The 17372-nt window shown below is 51.4% G+C and overlaps 6 protein-coding genes across 6 annotated transcripts; 3 read left to right on the top strand and 3 right to left on the bottom strand.

Annotated features, from left to right (window-relative positions):
• Positions 1 to 684: 684 nt before the first annotated feature.
• Positions 685 to 2631, bottom strand: MAM_01635 (Peptidyl-prolyl cis-trans isomerase, cyclophilin-type; the record flags this gene model as incomplete). The annotated part of the gene is made up of 3 exons (XM_040820434.1): positions 685 to 1202; positions 1305 to 2541; positions 2626 to 2631. The coding sequence occupies 3 exons, from the start codon at positions 2629 to 2631 to the stop codon at positions 685 to 687; spliced, it is 1761 nt and encodes a 586-aa protein (XP_040681922.1).
• A 293-nt stretch (positions 2632 to 2924) lies between these two features.
• MAM_01634 (uncharacterized protein) lies at positions 2925 to 3843 on the top strand (the record flags this gene model as incomplete). Its single annotated transcript, XM_040820433.1, has 3 exons — positions 2925 to 2980; positions 3061 to 3427; positions 3484 to 3843. 3 exons carry the CDS (start codon positions 2925 to 2927, stop codon positions 3841 to 3843), a joined length of 783 nt encoding a protein of 260 aa, XP_040681921.1.
• Positions 3844 to 4948: 1105 nt separating this feature from the next.
• On the top strand, positions 4949 to 6981 carry MAM_01633 (integral membrane protein (Ptm1); the record flags this gene model as incomplete). Its single annotated transcript, XM_040820432.1, has 6 exons — positions 4949 to 5020; positions 5090 to 5123; positions 5182 to 5348; positions 5429 to 5789; positions 6002 to 6244; positions 6323 to 6981. The coding sequence occupies 6 exons, from the start codon at positions 4949 to 4951 to the stop codon at positions 6979 to 6981; spliced, it is 1536 nt and encodes a 511-aa protein (XP_040681920.1).
• A 393-nt stretch (positions 6982 to 7374) lies between these two features.
• On the bottom strand, positions 7375 to 8861 carry MAM_01632 (DUF185 domain-containing protein; the record flags this gene model as incomplete). The annotated part of the gene is made up of 3 exons (XM_040820431.1): positions 7375 to 8240; positions 8308 to 8512; positions 8622 to 8861. The coding sequence occupies 3 exons, from the start codon at positions 8859 to 8861 to the stop codon at positions 7375 to 7377; spliced, it is 1311 nt and encodes a 436-aa protein (XP_040681919.1).
• Positions 8862 to 9628: 767 nt separating this feature from the next.
• On the top strand, positions 9629 to 11174 carry MAM_01631 (cyclin-dependent kinase G-1; the record flags this gene model as incomplete). The annotated part of the gene is made up of 2 exons (XM_040820430.1): positions 9629 to 10218; positions 10328 to 11174. 2 exons carry the CDS (start codon positions 9629 to 9631, stop codon positions 11172 to 11174), a joined length of 1437 nt encoding a protein of 478 aa, XP_040681918.1.
• Positions 11175 to 11815: 641 nt separating this feature from the next.
• MAM_01630 (uncharacterized protein) lies at positions 11816 to 12773 on the bottom strand (the record flags this gene model as incomplete). Its single annotated transcript, XM_040820429.1, has 2 exons — positions 11816 to 12534; positions 12623 to 12773. 2 exons carry the CDS (start codon positions 12771 to 12773, stop codon positions 11816 to 11818), a joined length of 870 nt encoding a protein of 289 aa, XP_040681917.1.
• Between the last annotated feature and the right edge of the window lie 4599 nt (positions 12774 to 17372).

The following is a 17372-nucleotide window of genomic DNA, read 5'->3' as shown; positions in this document are numbered from 1 at the left end:
TCATGCTTCTTTAACATGTACCATGGATGTACGTCTACCAACTCTTGGTGTTTCAACCCGACAACTCAGCGAGGGCATCATCATTTGGCGCCGCAACTTGCAGCGAGACATTTACCTGGTAGCACCGTCGAATAGAGCGGCTCTATCTGCTCGATTCCTTGCATGTCTTGAGGCCTGTTTTGTCTCTCTCTCTCTCTCTCTCTCTCTCTCTCTCCTTTTTTAAAAAATTCATTTATTTATTTATTGATTATTTCCAATGTTTGCATTCGTGAGGAAAAGCACCAACAAGAACGGCGCAGTGTCTGATCCTCCGCTTGGCCAAGCCATCAGTCGGCGAGAACACAAAGTATCTACGCACAAAGGTGAAGGAAGCTCGGATACATGACTAGACACCCGGTCTGAAACCATGGTATCCTGTAGACTCTGCCGTCGCTCTTCCGGGTAGAGCGCTGTCAGATGGCCAACTCAGCAGCGGGAGACAGTGGACAAGTAGACAATAATGAAGGAGATTACGTTCCATTGCGATGCGGGCTATTGTCTCATGTGAGATGCGTGACTTACTGTCTCCAAATCAGACTATTCCATCAAGTTGATTATGCACACAGCAATTGACTCAAGGGGGTACAGATCCCACTGGCTGCACTCTGGGCGTGCTTTGTGTTGCTGTTGAGCGCATACACTCTGCTACCAGCTATCAAAGTTACCAAACCCCCCATTCCCCTTGGTCTTTTTGCGTACCGGCTCTTCCCAGCCGCCCGTCGTTGAATCGATAGCTCCCGCCCCATCACTAGCCATGCTCGAAACAGCACTCTTGTTCAGGTATTTGCCCACACTGTCCTTTGCCTCGGCCGAAACGACGGTCCCGTCTCCTCGTATCCGCTTCCCCGTCCAGGTGGTCCTATCGTCATCGGTGCCACCTCTGCGACGAACCTCTTCCCGCTCGCGTTCCAGCCGCTCCTGCTCCTTCCTCTGCGTCTGGAACTCCGCGAAGGGGTCTACGAAGACGACGATGTCCTTGATGAATATCTTGTTGAGAGGTCTGTGGGAGCCGTCCGTCTGGACTGCTTCCATCTTGGAGAGCACGTCCTTGCCGTCGACTACGAGCCCGAAAATGGTGTGCTTTCGGTCCAGGTGGGGCGTCGCCTTGTAAGTGATGAAGAACTGGCTCGAGTTTGTGTTTTTCCCCTTGTTTGCCATGGACACTAGGCCAAACGACGAGCATGTGTCAGCGGATCTGCGGGGATGGAGCAAAAAATGATTAAAAATGATTAAAAAAAAAGCAACACAATTTTCTTGGTACTCACATATGCCCCTGCTGTTATGCGTCAACGGCCCGTCAAACTCGTCATTAAAGTACTTGCCCCATATGCTCGAACCGCCTTTGCCGGTTCCCGACGGATCACCCCCCTGAATCATAAAGTTGGCCATGTTCCGATGAAAGGCGACGCCCTTGTAGTAGCCCGTCTGGGCAAGCCTGATGAAGTTCCAGACTGCTCTGGGCGCCGTGTCGGTGTGCAGCTCGACGGTCAAGTCGCCCAGGTTGGTCTCCATGCGAGCGTAGCCCTTGGCCTTGACCCGCCTCGGCCTGAGCATGAACTCCTCGTCGGTCAACAGGGCCCGCTCGCCGCTGGTTTCTGGCGTCAGGCCCGTGCTCGTGAAGCTCGCGGCCGCTTTGCCCGTCGTGTAGGCAGCCGCGTTGGCGGCGAGCTTCTTGTCCTTGGTGACGACGCGTTGCGATGCCGCCGTGGCGGTCGACTGGCCTGTTGACGCGGCGGCGGCGGCGGATGGGTTTGCCAGAGCGCCAGAGCTGCGATTGACATCTCCTCCGGCTTCTCTTGCTTTGCGGGCCTTCTCGACGGCGGCTTTTGCCTTCAAGACCTTGTCTCCCATGCTGCCTAGCGCGCTGGCATTGATGCCTGATGCGTTGCGCTGCTCCTCCTCTTGCTCCTTGGTCAGCTGTGCCCCTTGTCCATCCTTGAGGTACTTGAATTGCTCGAGGTTTCGACTAGCGGCGTTCCTGGGGTCTTGCAAGGTGATGATGTCGGCTCGGCCGAAGGGCTGGTCGTCGACGAGGTCCTGCCACAGCTTGGGCTTGATGTTCATGCGCTCCACCGTCTCCCAGGCAAAGGCGTTGGCGTAGGTGCCATGGCGAATAGCCACAATGTGAGTGTTGTCGGTCAAGACCTTGTAGGTGACGGGATCGATCAAGTCACCTTTGGCGTCGCCGCTCGGTCCGGAGCTGAGGGGTTCGGAGCTAGCATTGCGGGCAAAGTTCAAGCGGATCAGATCCTTCTTGTGAAGCGGTTCGCCGTTGACGGGGTTCTGGTTCGGGTGTTTCTCCAGCCACGCGCCTATGACCTCGACGTCGAAGATGGTGCCGTCGGGCGTGCAGACTGGGTTCTTGAAGGGCTGGAGACTGGCGGCGCAATAGTTAAAGGGCAGACGACGGAACGGAGCAGCTCCAGACGCGTTCAGCGGCGAAGACTTGGCGCCCGCACTGGCGGAATAGGCATCCGACGACGACCACTCGGAATGCGTAATCTGCGGCGAGGAACGAAGGGGTTAGCAGGCGCAGCAACGCAGAGGCCAGACGCACGAGGAGGAGGAGGAGGAGGAGGGGGGGACAGGCATTGCGTCCTTACATAGAGCTTGTCGGTTCCCTTTCCCATAATTCCTGCTGAGACGTACTGGACGTGCTAGGAAGCTATGGCGAGGACAGCTATCCTGGTGAGCAAGCGAGTGGATGGTGGCTTCAACTTGAAGGTCATTGTCGGTGGTTCTTGCTGACCAATTTGCTCAGAGGAGGGAGTCGTGGATGGAGGCTTAAATTGGGCGACAAGGTGCCTAGCAGTCCACTGTTTAAGTTCCTTGTAGGGAGCGTACTAGTACTCAAGTAGGGAGTATTTGAGCCGCATTACGTCCACATGACGCTCGGCTTCGGCGAGACGTTCGTCTACCTCAATCTCCTGTACTACGTGAGGTAAGAATCCCCTTCCCACAGCGGTAGCGGTCGACGGGGCTCCCAACTTGCCGCCGCCGCCCCTGCTTACGCCTTGTCAGCACCCTCATGCTTCACCGCGAGTACTTCCCCTTCCTGCCGACCCCGGAGTCGGAGCCACGGGGTCCAGTCGACCAGCCCATGCTGGGGGCGCCCGCCCCCGAGGGCTGGTGGGACGACAGCTCCCGACTCCTCTTCGGCGCGGCAGAGCACATCGCCGCCATTCTACACGAGGCCTCCGAGTGTGGCGTGCATCTCATGACGCCCTTTGCCGGGTTCTGCGCATTCTCAGCCGGCTACCTCAACCTCTACGTGGCGAAATACCCCCGAATGAACCTGGGCCGCAGCCCGCGAGCAAGCGACTGTCTCAAAATGTGTCTCGACTACCTGGAAAAGTTTCGACTTGTCTGGAAAATCGCCGACGGATGGGTAAGCCGCCCGCAAGCATGACACGACCGTGGCCACCGTTGCGCTAACATTGAGAGGGCGGCACGCGCAAGATCAAAACGATACACCATGCATCCGTGCTCTACGAGCGAGCAACCGAGGACCGGACACGATACCAGGGGCGCACACGAGCAGACTTTGATACTCTACACCAGTCTGTCCACGAGTTCCGTGTCGTGGATAGATCCGACGCGCATACTCGGGAGATTCGGGGCGCGGAGCGGCCCTCGGCGCAGGCGACTTGGCCGGTTCAAGGGCACGAGCACGAGCACGAGCACGAGCACGAGCTCGACACTAATACCTTGTTGAACCAGCTTTTCGCGGAAGTCAGCAATAACCTCGACGAGCAGGGGGCCTGGTCTCAATGGTGGCCGGCGATTGATCAGGTGGATCTTTAATGAGCTGCGTAATTACATCCGGGGTTTTTTTTTTCGTTGAAGCTTCCAATGAATGAGTGACGACCTTTGATTTTTTTGATTTTTTTTTTAAAAAGGGCTGTAATATCTGGTTTTCTATACATGTCCTATTTTTATTTCCCGGTCTAGAAAAACAGTCAACAGATAATGCACCTCTTCATATGGCTCCCCTCCCGTCACCGCCAACAAATGCATACCTGTCGCGTCAACCATTCGCCGTTTCTCCTTCCAATCACGCCTTTGCAAAGACCTTTCTCGAGTTCATCAGGCGAACAGCAAGCATAAAGAGCATGCCGACAAAAGGCGCCACAACCACGCCAAGAGGACGTTTTTTGAAGCAGCTAAAAAGGCACGTAAATGGCGTCTGGATTCTGTACTAGATCTACTAGAAATTTGGGACGAGAAGGGTGTACATTATAGGCGAAGAGGTTAATAGCGTTATTAGGTTGAAAATTGGCCCGCCTTGGTGTCCGGCCCGCCTTGCTGTCGAGCACCACCTTTGGTGGTGAGGGCTTTTGCTAGCCGAACCACATAAAGTGGGGCGGGCACGATTAGCCCACTGTCTGCCCTCGTCAGTGGAAACAGCCACGTCTCCACGGCTTACTAATCATCCTCGACTTCTCCCACAGCAGCATGTCTTGGTTACCATGCAACACCAACACAGACGATCGCAAAACAGTCCTGCTGCCGTCGCTCGAGCCAAGGCGAGCTTATGCGATTCGCAATCCCGCACGATACTGGTATCGCGTCCCTACTCGCTGGAGCCTGCTCCGTCCTGCCGCCGCCTGGAGAGATGCTCACCAGATCCCGAAGCTGCCACCCGAGCTGAGGACTACGTACAAACCTCCCATACTTTGTTCTACCAGACTTGGATAACTAGTCCAATTCCTTTCGCATTGATAACCACCGACCCCATCAAGCCGCTACCGCACCGACACGGAACGATACCGAGTCCGAGGCGGCTACGTCGTCGTTTTTCTCCCTGCCACTTGCGCTTCTCGACAGGGGGATAGGGATTTGGCTTCTTCGTACTCCTTCGACCCTGCCATCGCAACTATCTCGCAGCATTTCTCAGTCAAGGTCCAACATGAGGCTCTCCTCCGGGATTCTCGCCTTGGGCTTGTCCTGCTGGACGACCCTGGCCCACGAGGTCACCATTGTGAGCTTGCGCAACATGCCATCTGCCTTGAGAACCCTACCCTGACGACTCTTGTTCCACGCCTGATAGGATGCTACGGATGCCAATCGTCAATATTGCTCTGGTTCGTAACCTCCTGGCCGTCGTCGCTTCGATTCGATTCATCTAACAAACTCTTAAAGGCATGTACAGTCGGCAGTCGTGGGGCGGATCTGTTGACCCATTCATTCAGGTCAAGTTTCTCAACTCTAGTATACCAGAAGGCACCGATCCCATCGTGAGCTTGATAATCTTCCAGTGGCGAGACAATAATCTTGTTGGCGTCCTTGATGCAGATGGCCAAAGAAGAGTATGACCCTTCCCTTTTCAACCTCTCAGTGCTGCGCTGCACCTCAGACGTTGGGAATCTATTTAACCATGTCTCATCAGCTACCGATTTGCACCGACGAGTTTGTCAATTCCGGCCACTGCAATAACACGGATATCGGCCAGTTTCTGGTCTCTCCCAATGCCACCGCAAAGTCAAACGCCCTCATTTTCACAAAAGCTGTCCACCTCAAGGACCCGGGCCCGCTGCGCTATTCCTTGAAAAAGACGGGATATTACTGTGTTGTGACACAAGGCTACACCGTCGACCGCTACAAAGCTATCGCTGAATTTCGAAATGCATACGGCGAACTGCAAGCAACCCAGATTCCCAAACTCCCTTTCTACGGCGCCATGTCCATCATCTACACGCTTATTACAGGATACTGGGGCTTTCTGTACTACCAGCATCGCCACGACATCTGTACGTCTCTGGTTACTGAGTATCTTCTCACAACATGGTGTTCGGTCACTGTCGTCTAACATCACCTGCAGTGGCGGTCCAAAACTATATCACGGCGATATTAGTCTTTCTAGTGGTGGAAATGCTCATCACATGGGGTTATTACGGTTTGTCCGGCCTGCAACTCTGAGCACATATAGGTGATTGTGTGCTCTTACTAATTATGCTACTAGATTTCCAAAACAATGGGGGCTCCGGCGTGGGATCCAAGGCCTTCCTCATTGTAGTTGGCATTCTGAATGCTGCACGCAACTCTTTTTCATTCTTTCTTCTGCTCATTGTGTGCATGGGATATGGTGTCGTCAAGCACACTCTTGGGCGGACCATGACCTATGTTCGATGGCTGGCGGCTGCCCACTTTGTCTTTGGTCTGGTCTATTCCATCACAAGTCTGGTTGTTTCGCCTGAAAGTGCCGGTATGTAGTGTCAAGGGACTAGAAAATTGTGCCGACTATTGAGCCGTCCCAAGGGATTCCCGCTAACCTGTCACGCAGGCCCGTTTGTCCTACTCATCATCTTACCTCTAGCCGGAACGTTGACGGCTTTTTACGTGTGGACACTCAACTCTCTCAATTTCACGCTGAAAGATCTGAGAGAGCGGAAGCAGCATGCAAAGGAGGCCATGTACAGAAAACTTTGGTGGTCCATTCTCGTCAGCATCATCATCGTCTTTGCCTTCTTCTTCTTCACAAGCTTCACCTTTGCCTCCATAAATGACCCCGAATTTGTTCCGAATCATTGGAAAACACGGTGGTTTATCCTGGACGGCTGGCTCAACATTGTCTACTTTGCAGACGTCGCATTCGTCGCCTACGTGTGGCGCCCCACCGCCAACAATCGCCGTTTTGCCATGAGTGACGAGATTGCTCAAGATGACGACGGAAACTTTGAGATTGGCGACATTGGCGTCCCCGATGACTGGGATGACGATGAAGAGGTCCAGACTGGGAAGGATCAGCCTCACCCTCCACCAGTCACGGGAATCACCGGTTCCGCCCTAAGTCAGCCAAACGGTCGTCAGCAGACCTCCTCGCGAAGCATCCCGCGGGAGTCCATTGACGGGGAGACAATCTTTGCTGTAGGTGAGGATGGCGACAGATTCTCAGATGACGGAAGTGACGAAGAGAATGCCAAGCTTGTACGAAATAAGTGATAGACTCAAAGAGGCGTTTGTTTTCGCGTTGGGACAAGGCATTGCATTGATTGCACCGGATGGAGGGGTCGGCCATACTTTCTCTACAGACTTCTCGTGGCTCCAATTTATTATTGTTGTATTGTGACCACCTAGCTCGAGCTTCTCTGGAGCCTGTGGCTCACATGAGTATATGGCCCAATCTTGCATCATAATTATACAATCGTGGCCATTCTCCGGCGCTTGAAGTTGCCGTGCTTCGTTCCGTGTCCTGCGGAAAGGAATTGGAACCAATGGCAAAACAGCCCTGTTTCTCGGAATAAGTGATTTTTGCAACGGGCGTTGACATCCTCGCCCGTAAAATCTTGGTCGTACACGTGTGTATGCCATGTACAAGTCGTCAAGTTGAATGGCCTAGCTTGACGACACGTCACCCCCAAATCCTACCGGGCGTCTCCGGCCATCATTTTCAGGCAGAATGGCAAGCGCCTTGTATACTTTGCCCATGCCGCTGGGTCCTCGATCGACAAGTCGCCTCCATGACCTTCTAATTCTGTCTGCTGTTGACTCATCCGTTCCGGCAGCCTTGATAAGCATTTCTGCCCGCTGTCGTATGCCCATGAGCTCGAGGAAGTCGGCTTGCGGCACCGGGCCGTGGACCTCAACTCCGTCGCTGGCCAGGGTCGCAGCCTCGGCAATGGCTGTAAAGTCCACATCGGCGCTCAGGTCTACGAGGCCAGGGGCCGAGAAGGGGCTGACATGCGTGTGGTGTCGGATACCTCTCAGCGAGTTGATGGGTACGGTGTCGGATGTGCCGTAGTCCAGAATCAGAGCAGCGCCACATGGTTGCGGCTTCTTTACCTCGTCGGAGCCACCGATGCGGGTGGCAAAGTCCGCGGCATACAGAGAGGCGTCGGGGCAGATTTCGACTACAGATCCTGGGGGCTGCTTGAGATGTCGGTATCTCGGGGACGACTCGGGGAGGTAGCGAGAATGTCTGGTGGGCTTGGACGAGAGAATGAGCTGGAATTCTGCGGCGGAAGCGGCCGTTCCAGCAGGCTTTGCCTCGGCATGATTTGGAGCAGCCTCGGCTGGGGGCGTGGGCGAAACCATCATTTCTCGCCACTCGCATGTTGGCGGCGGGTTTACGTGCGTTGAGGGAGGGCGGGAGATTGATGTCGTCCTGGGAGGTGATGCTGGGGCCAGGACTGACTGGAAGCAGTGAATCGGAAGGGCGTCGAAAAACTCGTGGGCCACAATGAATGGCACTTTGTTGGACTCTACCAACCAGGTTGGTTACGACAGGACATGTGGAAAAGGGCAGACGGACGCAGGGGTTGGACTTACCAATGGGGATTGACTTGAGGCTTTCAGCCCATATGACAGGCTTTCCAGAATACTTTTCTGCGCTTCGGAAACCAGCTTCACAATCCTCAGATGCGGTATCGGAGCCGCAGAGCAGCTTCTTCTGCTTCTCCCGAAGCTCTGGACTTGCCTCGACCATGAAGACCGACTCGATGCTGTCTCTCATGGCTGGAAAGCGCTTTATAGTCTGGAGAAGAACTTGTTAGGGCCGCAGGTACAATGTCCTGTTGGTGGTGAAATGAGGCAAGCAATGGCAAAAACGAGTCTGAAAGCCGACTTGATTGATGCAGACTTACTCGCAACATATCATCCATGAGAGTCCCGCGGCCAGGTCCAACCTCGATTAACTGGACTCCCTGTTTAGGCTGGCCCTGGCTGATCCATTCGGCAATAAACCACAGGCCGACCAGCTCACCGAAGATCTGGGAGATTTCAGGAGATGTGACGAAATCTCCCTTGACGCCAAACTGGTCGCGATCCTGGCCGATTGAAGCGGTGTAGTAGCCTCCCAGGTCGCCGGTCAGACACATGCGCATGTAACTCGCCAACGGCACTGGCCCCGTTGTCTACGGAGCTATTAGCGATGGGCTTGATGGCAGGACGTCCAGCACAGGCAACTGAGGCCAAGGCGTTTTCGTGAACTGACCGAGATGGCTTCAAAGAGCTGCTTTGCCAACGGCGTTGACCATTGCCTCTCGTGCCGGAAACAAGAAGGGGACGCTGAAAAGCTCCTCCTGGAGGGGGAGATTGGAAATTTCGAGGTGGCACATCGACGTGAGATGCGCTGCAGACCCCGGCAGGTGACGGCAGCCGATGATATCGGGGTCATGGAGGTGTCATGGAGAGGCCGAGGCCACGGCCGTTGTTGCAAGCCGAGGTCGACGCTGAGAAAAGCCAAGGTAAAAAGCGAGCTTCTGACGACTTGCTTCGTTGCCGTGGCCTGCGCTTGGCGGCGTGGGTGCGGCTACGAGATAGGACCGTGCTATGTGTTGAGGTTGAGGTTGAGGTTGAGGTCGTCGTCCGAGGCATAATATAATATTAGTCACCCTGGAGTCCTGGACCAACCTCCAACCTCCAACTTCCAAGGCTCCATCCATCCAACACAGCTTCGCCGCCCCGCGCCCGCGTCCTTTCCATCACTCCTTTACCCTTCCATTCGGCTTTCCTCATCCCCACCGCTCCCCCCGACAAATGCCAGCCATGGGTGTTTTCCAGTGACCAATTCCCCGAGTTTTGCGCCCCCCAGACCCAGACGAGCAGGCCAGGCCTAGCCGAAGCGCAAAACGACACTTCACTCGCTCTCATGGCCAGCAAGGCAAAGTCGAGGTGGGCAGACACGGCAGAAGACGCCAAGTTGGATGCAAGGCTGAAGCAGGAAAAGGAAGAGAAGCGTCGAAAGAAGGCGGAGAGGGCGCGTAGGATTGAGGCGGACAAACAAACCGCCCTTGCGTCGTCTTCTCGAGGTGCAGAGTCCGGTCGCGGCGACGACGACGATGCCGGCAGACCGTCCAAACGACGCAGACTCACCCCCGAGGCCCAAGCCAGGGAGACCGTCGCCGCACAAGGAACCGCAACCAGCAATGGCAACGACCCTACACCGGTAAAGCTCCTGCGGTTCGAGGACACGAGGACTTGGGGCAAAAGTCGCAGCGTCGACAACTACGACAAGCTCAACGACATCGAAGAAGGCACATACGGCTGGGTCGCAAGGGGGGCAGAGCGTGCGACTGGGAAAATCGTGGCCCTCAAGAGACTGAAGCTGGAGCCTTCGGATCGAAACGGTCTGCCGGTGACGGGGCTCAGAGAGATCCAGATCCTGCAGGACTGCAAGCACCGCAACGTCGTGCGCCTAGAGGAGGTTGTCGTCGGCGAGGACACTTCCAAGCTGGACAAGTGAGTCTCGTCTGCTCCCCCGATATTCCTACGCACGCCCACCGCGCGGCTTCACGCAGCGGCGGCACAAGAACGAATTCCCCGACCTAACGCCGCGTCCCCCCAACAGCTCCATATTCCTCGTCCTCGAGTTCGTCGAGCACGACCTCAAGGGCATCCTGCAAGACATGCCCGAGCCCTTCCTCTCCTCCGAGGTCAAGCGGCTGCTGCTCCAACTCACATCGGGCGTGTCCTATCTCCACGAGAACTGGATCCTCCACCGGGACCTCAAAACATCCAACCTCCTCCTGAACAACCGCGGCCTGCTCAAGATTGCCGACTTTGGCATGGCCCGCTACGTCGGCGATCCACCCCCCAGACTGACCCAACTCGTCGTCACCCTGTGGTACCGCGCTCCCGAACTGCTCCTGGGAACAAAGACGTACGATGCAGCAGTCGACATGTGGAGCGTCGGCTGCATATTCGGCGAGCTCATCACGTGCGAGCCCCTGCTCCAGGGCTCCAACGAGGTCGATCAAATGTCCAAGATTTTCGAGCTGTGCGGCGTGCCGACCGAGGAATCCTGGCCCGGGTTCCGGACGCTTCCCAACGCGAGGAGCCTTCAGCTCCCCAAGAACGCCCTCACCACCGGGTCCGTGGTGCGCGCGCGGTTCCCCAGCATGACCGCCGCCGGGGCGAGCCTCTTGAACGACTTGTTGGCTCTGAACCCAGGCCGGCGGCCGTCGGCAAGCGAGATGCTCGACCACGAGTACTTCCGGCAGGATCCTAAACCAAAGCCCGAGAGCATGTTCCCGACGTTCCCCAGCAAGGCAGGCCAGGAGCGGAGACGTCGACATGAGCCGAATGCGCCCGTCAGAGGACAAGCAGTCGCCCTGGGAGACGTTGACCTGAGCGGCATCTTCCAGGGACGGGACAAGGAAGCGCGTGGAGCTGGCTTCACACTGCGGATGGTGTGAACCAAGTCGGGACTCGAGTCCCAAGTCTTCGTGCCCGGCAAACGGTCGAGTCTCTTCTTGGCTTGGGTCTGCTCCATCTTTACTCCGATACTTCAGACAGTATTGTGCGCGCGGTGGACTCGGGTGGTGCTGGGCGCTAGGAAGGCAGAGACACATTGTCGGAAATGTCAATTCAGATGTCATGATTGAGGCGCATACCTCGCAGAATAGACGGCTGAAATATGAAGAATTAATTAATGCACCCAGCATCGATTCAACATGTATTACACCAGGTCCAACTGTCCCCGTCATGAATCAGTACACCGCAAGCCCAATTTCCAATGTAATAGATGGTGATAGTATATGTGAACTCGCCCCTTACTTCTTTCCTGCCAAGTAATGCGGCTTAGATTCTCGTTGCCTAGCCAAAAGAGTGCCCCCAAAACTAGAATATGTGTGTATGAGAAACGGTAAATCAGGCCCTCAGCTTAAATTCTCATTCCACGTGTTCCAAAAAACGCCGGGCGCCACGCAAGTCTGTGGCGGCTACGAATGGAGACGGCTTCCGTCTTCAAGCCCTGGCGAGTACGGTCGGCCTTGGCCGTCGTAAATAGCACTCCTTGACCAACATTGGCAGTGCGGTAGATGCAGCAATTCGTTTCTCAATGTAATCCCAAGCCTGCAACAAACCAGGTAAAACTCAGGAACGTCAGCACGCTCGTGAGAATAGCAAGACCGATGGCTTGACGGTCAGAAGCCGACAAGGCGGCGCTGCACATTCCCGAGCAGCTCCAGTCGGCATAGGGCGTGTACGGCTGGCCAGTGTACATGCCGAAGGAATACTGGGCATTGGCACCGAGACTGCCTGCTGCGGGGAGCTCGGTGATGCTAGCGTCGGAATCCTTGACGATCAGGGTGTACTGCTGAACACCCAGAGGTTTCTGGACATCGTTGGCTTGGTTCTTGGAGTCCCACACGTAGTAGACGGCGGTTTCAAAGGACATGTTGCTGGTCAGGGTCCAAGTCTCGCTTGCCGCGGAGCAGCTGACAATGATATCGATGGCAGATGGGGTCGCCAGGAGCGAGGTGTAGTTCCAGGACCAGGTTATGTAGTCGCTAATCTTGTACAGCCCACTAGGCTGCAGATTAGTATTGGGTGTCTGTATGCTGATGCCGGCTGGCGGGGCATCCGGGGGAAACTGGGTGCGAGTCGAGTTTCCCTTCTTGGCTCCATTGGCAATGGTGCCAAGCTTTCCGGTCGGTGTCGCCTTTACGGTATTCGAGTCGCCAGTTGTTTTGTCGGCGGGTTGGGAACTGCCAGGGCCCGTCGTAGAGGCCGGCGCATCTGCCGGGGTTGTTTGGGAGGCTGCCTTCTCTGTGGCTATCGCAGTCCGGAGTTAGTGGGAAAGAACAATAGAACACCAGCAGAGACAACGCCGGTAAGCGGCAAGCGTGATTGCAGAACGTACCGGAAGCTTGGGCAGCATCAGTGGTGCCATCAGCTCGTACAATCAGAGCATCCCGCTCGGGTAGCCATCGCGGCCATTCTGATGCTGAAGCAACAGAGCCACAGGCAGAAAGGCACAGAGCCAGTTGCACCAAGGACTGGGCAGGACGCATGACTAGTGCGTGTGTGATGGATGTGGAGGATCGACCAAATGAAACGAAGCTGCAACGGCCGAGCACGAACGACGCCGGATGAGTCTCGCCGTCGTTGTCCTTGCTTCTTTTACGCCCTCTTCTTTCCTGTCATGGACAGAGGCGGCGGTTCAAACGGTTGAGGCGACGGTTGAGGCGACGGTGACAACGGCGGGTGGGAACAACGGCCTGGCCGTTGGTCAAGGCGGAGCAGAGGTTGGCCGGCGCAGGAGGACGGGGGCGGCACGCGAACGTCGACGAAAAAAAGGTCAATCGATGGAAAAGCAAGTGCAGCAGGCAAAAATAAGATAAAATAGGATAGAAAGCGAGAGACAATGAGAGAGAAAGCGAGAGAGAGAGAGCCAGCGAGCGGAGTCGTCGGAGTCGTCGTCGTCCTCTTTTTTCCTAGGAGCGTGGGATGGATGGAGTCGACAGACAGGGGAGGCAGAGGCTGGCTGGCTGAGCGGAAGAGAACAGAGGCAGGCACGACGACGCCGGCGACGGAGGGTTCGTAATAAATCTCCTCATCGCTGGGGGCGACCAGGCTGGTACGTACCGGGCGGTGTCTGGTGTGTGGGCAGTGACATGTGTGGTGTGGTGCCCCTGACGGCTCTTGGCCCTTGGCGGTGGTGCCACTGCCGCGCGCGCTGGCCGTGCTGCTGCCCGCTGCCTGGTGGTGTTCACTGTTGCTGTTGTTGACACTGCGACCCGACCTGACTGACGAATGCATCCGCCATCCACCCCGGAACGAGCCAGGCGATGCGCTTGTCTCAAACAGGTGTAGCTTCATCGCACGTACGGAGTACAGTAAACTATGTCTATAACAATCCTGTATCTTAGCGATATTTAGGCTTTTACAATAATTTATAGTTATCTAAGGTTTTTCCCTAGTAAATTATTAATAGTTGTATTACTAATAATATTATTAACTTTTTGCTTAGTTACTATATATTTTAGTATTTTATTATTATTAAGCTCTTACTATAAGCGCTAAATTTTGCTGCTTTTAATATATTTTTCTTTCTTTAATATTACTACAATAATGCCTCTATTTATTATAATATTATAAATTTAACTTCTTTTATTATAATTTCTTAAGTTATATATAAGTAGATACTAATTAGTTATTAAGAAAGGCAAATTATATAATAAAAGTATTATAAGAATTTCCTTTAGCAATAAGTATAGCTCTAGTAGTAAGCTTATAATAAATTTAATTAAAACTTCTCTTAATTTATAATATCTAAGTTAATTAATATATAATATAATTATATTAATATTAAAAAGCTTTTAAATGCCTAAAAACACTATTAAGCAAAATATTTATTACTTAAGTTAGCTCTCTTTAAATTAATAACTTAATTAAATAACTTTAGTTATATTATTACTAGTAAGATTATTACTAGTTTTATAAGATAGCTTTAGGAGAAGATAAAAGACTTTAATAGCTTAAAGACTTCTTTATTCTCTTAAGAATAAGTTAATAGCTTTAAATTATACTTTTATATTAGAAAATATAAAATTAATAGCAAAAGTAAGTCTACTAATACTTTTAATTCCTCTTAAGACCTTACTATAATATAAGAGATAAAAAGATAGTACTTAGATAATAATACTTATAATATAAATAAAATTAAGCTTTTTTAGCATAAAAATCCCTTATATATACTAGTAATAAGTCTATAAAAGAGAACTAAGTAAGATAAAGCTTATATTATAGTTTTACTTTATACTAATATATCTAGAACTTATTAGCTTAATCTTTAAATTATTAGTAAGTTTAAAAACCTATAATATTTTAGTAAAAATAATAGTAAAATTACTATCTTTCTAGTATACTATTAAAGTAATATAAAGAGCTAGATAAACTTTAATATATTTCTTAAATAGCTATAATAGTTTAATTAATAAATAAGCAGCTATTATATTCTTCTTCTATTAAATAACTTTAGCGCCTACTAATATACTATAAATAAAGCTATTCTTATAAATATTTTTACTAATATAATAGTTGTTTTTCTTCTAGTAAATATAATAAGCTTATATTAACTAATAAACTAAGGAATTATTAATAATCTTAAGGTTTACTATTAAAAGTAGTAGCTATAGTTTATAGCTAAATTAGCTTTTTAGAATATTAACTTAATACCTTAATTAACCTTATTAAAAGCTATTATATAGCTTATATATATATAGTATAATAGTATAAAAAAAATACTATTACTAATTATTAAAGGAAGTTAAAGCTGCTTAGTAATATTTATAGCTATAAGCACTAGCTAAAGAATTAAAATAAAAGCTATTAGTCTCTTCTTACTATAGTATATAATATTTATATTTAAAGTATTATAAATATTAGAAATATTATTAATAGCAACCTTAATAACTTTATTAAGCTCTTCTATAAGTATATTAATAAGAGCTATAATAACTTAATTAATAATATTATAGTAAGGTTTTTATAAGTCTATTTTCTTAATTTTAAAGACATTAATAAAGAACTTAAACTACTAGTAATTACTATATAAAAAGTATTTAAAGTAATTAATAAATTAATTCTCTTTAAAGAATAATATAAATTTATTAATTTTAAGCTTTTTTAATAGCTTTAATAGTATTAAAGGTAGATTTAGTATAATTAGCAGGAAGCTTATAAAGCAGTAAAGAAATAATAATCTCTTAATATATACTTTATAATATTCTTAAGTATAACTGCTTAGTAAATTTAATTAAAGGTATAAGCTTTATAATTATTACATCTTAATAATAGTTGCTATATTACAATAAAAAAAGGCTCACAAAGGTTATCGTTATAGAGGTAGTTTACTGTAGTAGTACTAAATTAGAAACTGCAGTCCGCCCCACAATAATACATGCGAGAGGCTGCGAGCCGGGCGACCTGGGGTGGAAATGGTAAATGGCCATTTGTTCGTTTCCGGGCCAGGCAAGCACATGACTAGCTTGAGTCGGTGATGATCTCTGTGGGCGACACTGCACCACCGGCGACCACCACCAGTGTGTTGCCGCCCGCAGCAAAAATAACGACAAAACCAGGCTGGACCGGGTGGCGTGGGCGTGGGCGTGGGCGTGGGCGTGGGCGTGGGCGTGGTGGTGGGCGGCCACAGACGCCGATACGGTGCACGTGACCTCGTGTTCTGGCCTCGACCCTCTTTTGACGTCCCAAGAAGCTCACTTTCCGACGGGCAAATCCCTGCAATTTGCCTGCCTCACTCTCTCTCTCTCTCTCTCTCTGCCGCCGCTCAACATCCCTGCAATTTGCCTGCCTCACTTCACTCTCTCTCTCTCTCTCTCTCTGCCGCCGCTCAACCAAGCTGGCCGTTGCGAGACCCTTTTTTCTTAAATGTGTTATGCGAGCATCCGCCATGAAGTAGTCGATGACGGTGTGCTTACTAACCTCCAGGTACCCGTCACCTGGCTCTCCGTATCCCGAACGGCACTTCAGCTAGGCACGTACCAGTTATGTAAGCGACCGACGGTGCCCGACTTCATCCTGTAACCTATGCAGTATACAGCATCACGGCCAGTTGCGCAGGCGCACAGATTTTTCTGCAGATGAATCAGGATACTGTTCGTGTACCTAGAAACCCGGGTGCGCCGTAAATCTTCAGAGCTCCCGCTCGCCATCTTGACTACGTACGCACCAGAGCCATGTCAGTCCCACGGTGCTCTCGAGTCCTCGCCGTGCAAAGTAGAGTCGTTTATTTGAGCCCAACGTAGTCTTACCCCTGCCCCGTTGCGTCGTTGTCCAACAGATTGCGCAATCGGTTTTGCATTCGCTCACTCGTCTATTTCTTCGAATCTCTTCTTCTTCCAACAACAGGACCCCATCCTTCAAGTTGGCCTTGCGCGTCTTGGCCGTGTCTTCTGCGTATGCACGTGAGCGTCAACAGCTGTCAGTTGCCCTGTTTGTAAAGCCATCTGGCAACTGGAGCCCAACTTGGCCATCTCTTTAACCTACGTTCGCCTGCTTTGGTTTTTTTTTGTTTCTTGTTTTTCTTGGCTTCATTCATCTCGACTTTTACGTCTCCCTCTGTCTGTCCTGAAGCTGCTACTTCGCGGCCACCAGGCCGTTTCGCAACTTCCACATGTCAGCAGTACGTGTACAGCTCCTCAGCGTCGGCAGCGCCGCTCAATACAATCCCAATTAACCTCCTGCCTGCTCATGGTCTCGAGCTACCTCCTAGGTACGTAGGTTACAGGTAGAAACCCCAGACCTTGCTGAGGTTTATATAAACAAGCTGACCCTGATGCTTCGTCCCAACTTCCAAGCATAAAATGTCTCTCCCTGCCGCAGACCCCGGATTGGGGTTCCCCGTCCTGCAAATTACTCGAGATGAATATGCGAGTCTTGTGAGGTCCGCTCAGCAGTATGGTCAGCAATTCTCCCCAACGCCTCAGTCACTCGTTCGAGTCGTCCCCTCTCGGTGTTGACTTTTGGGCCATGCTCTCTTAGACACCTTGTGCCGCAATCTTCTCAACGGTGGAGTGCAAAGAGAAACAATCGAGGTATGCAGAATGCCCGCTTCCCTCTCCTCCTCCTCCTCCTCCTCCTCCTCCTCC

The sequence above is a fragment of the Metarhizium album genome (assembly GCF_000804445.1).
Source record: "Metarhizium album ARSEF 1941 chromosome Unknown scaffold_2, whole genome shotgun sequence".
NCBI classification, from domain to species: Eukaryota; Fungi; Ascomycota; class Sordariomycetes; order Hypocreales; family Clavicipitaceae; genus Metarhizium; species Metarhizium album.
Note: the sequence above shows the minus strand (reverse complement) of the source record. Positions and strands in the feature narration are given on the sequence as shown.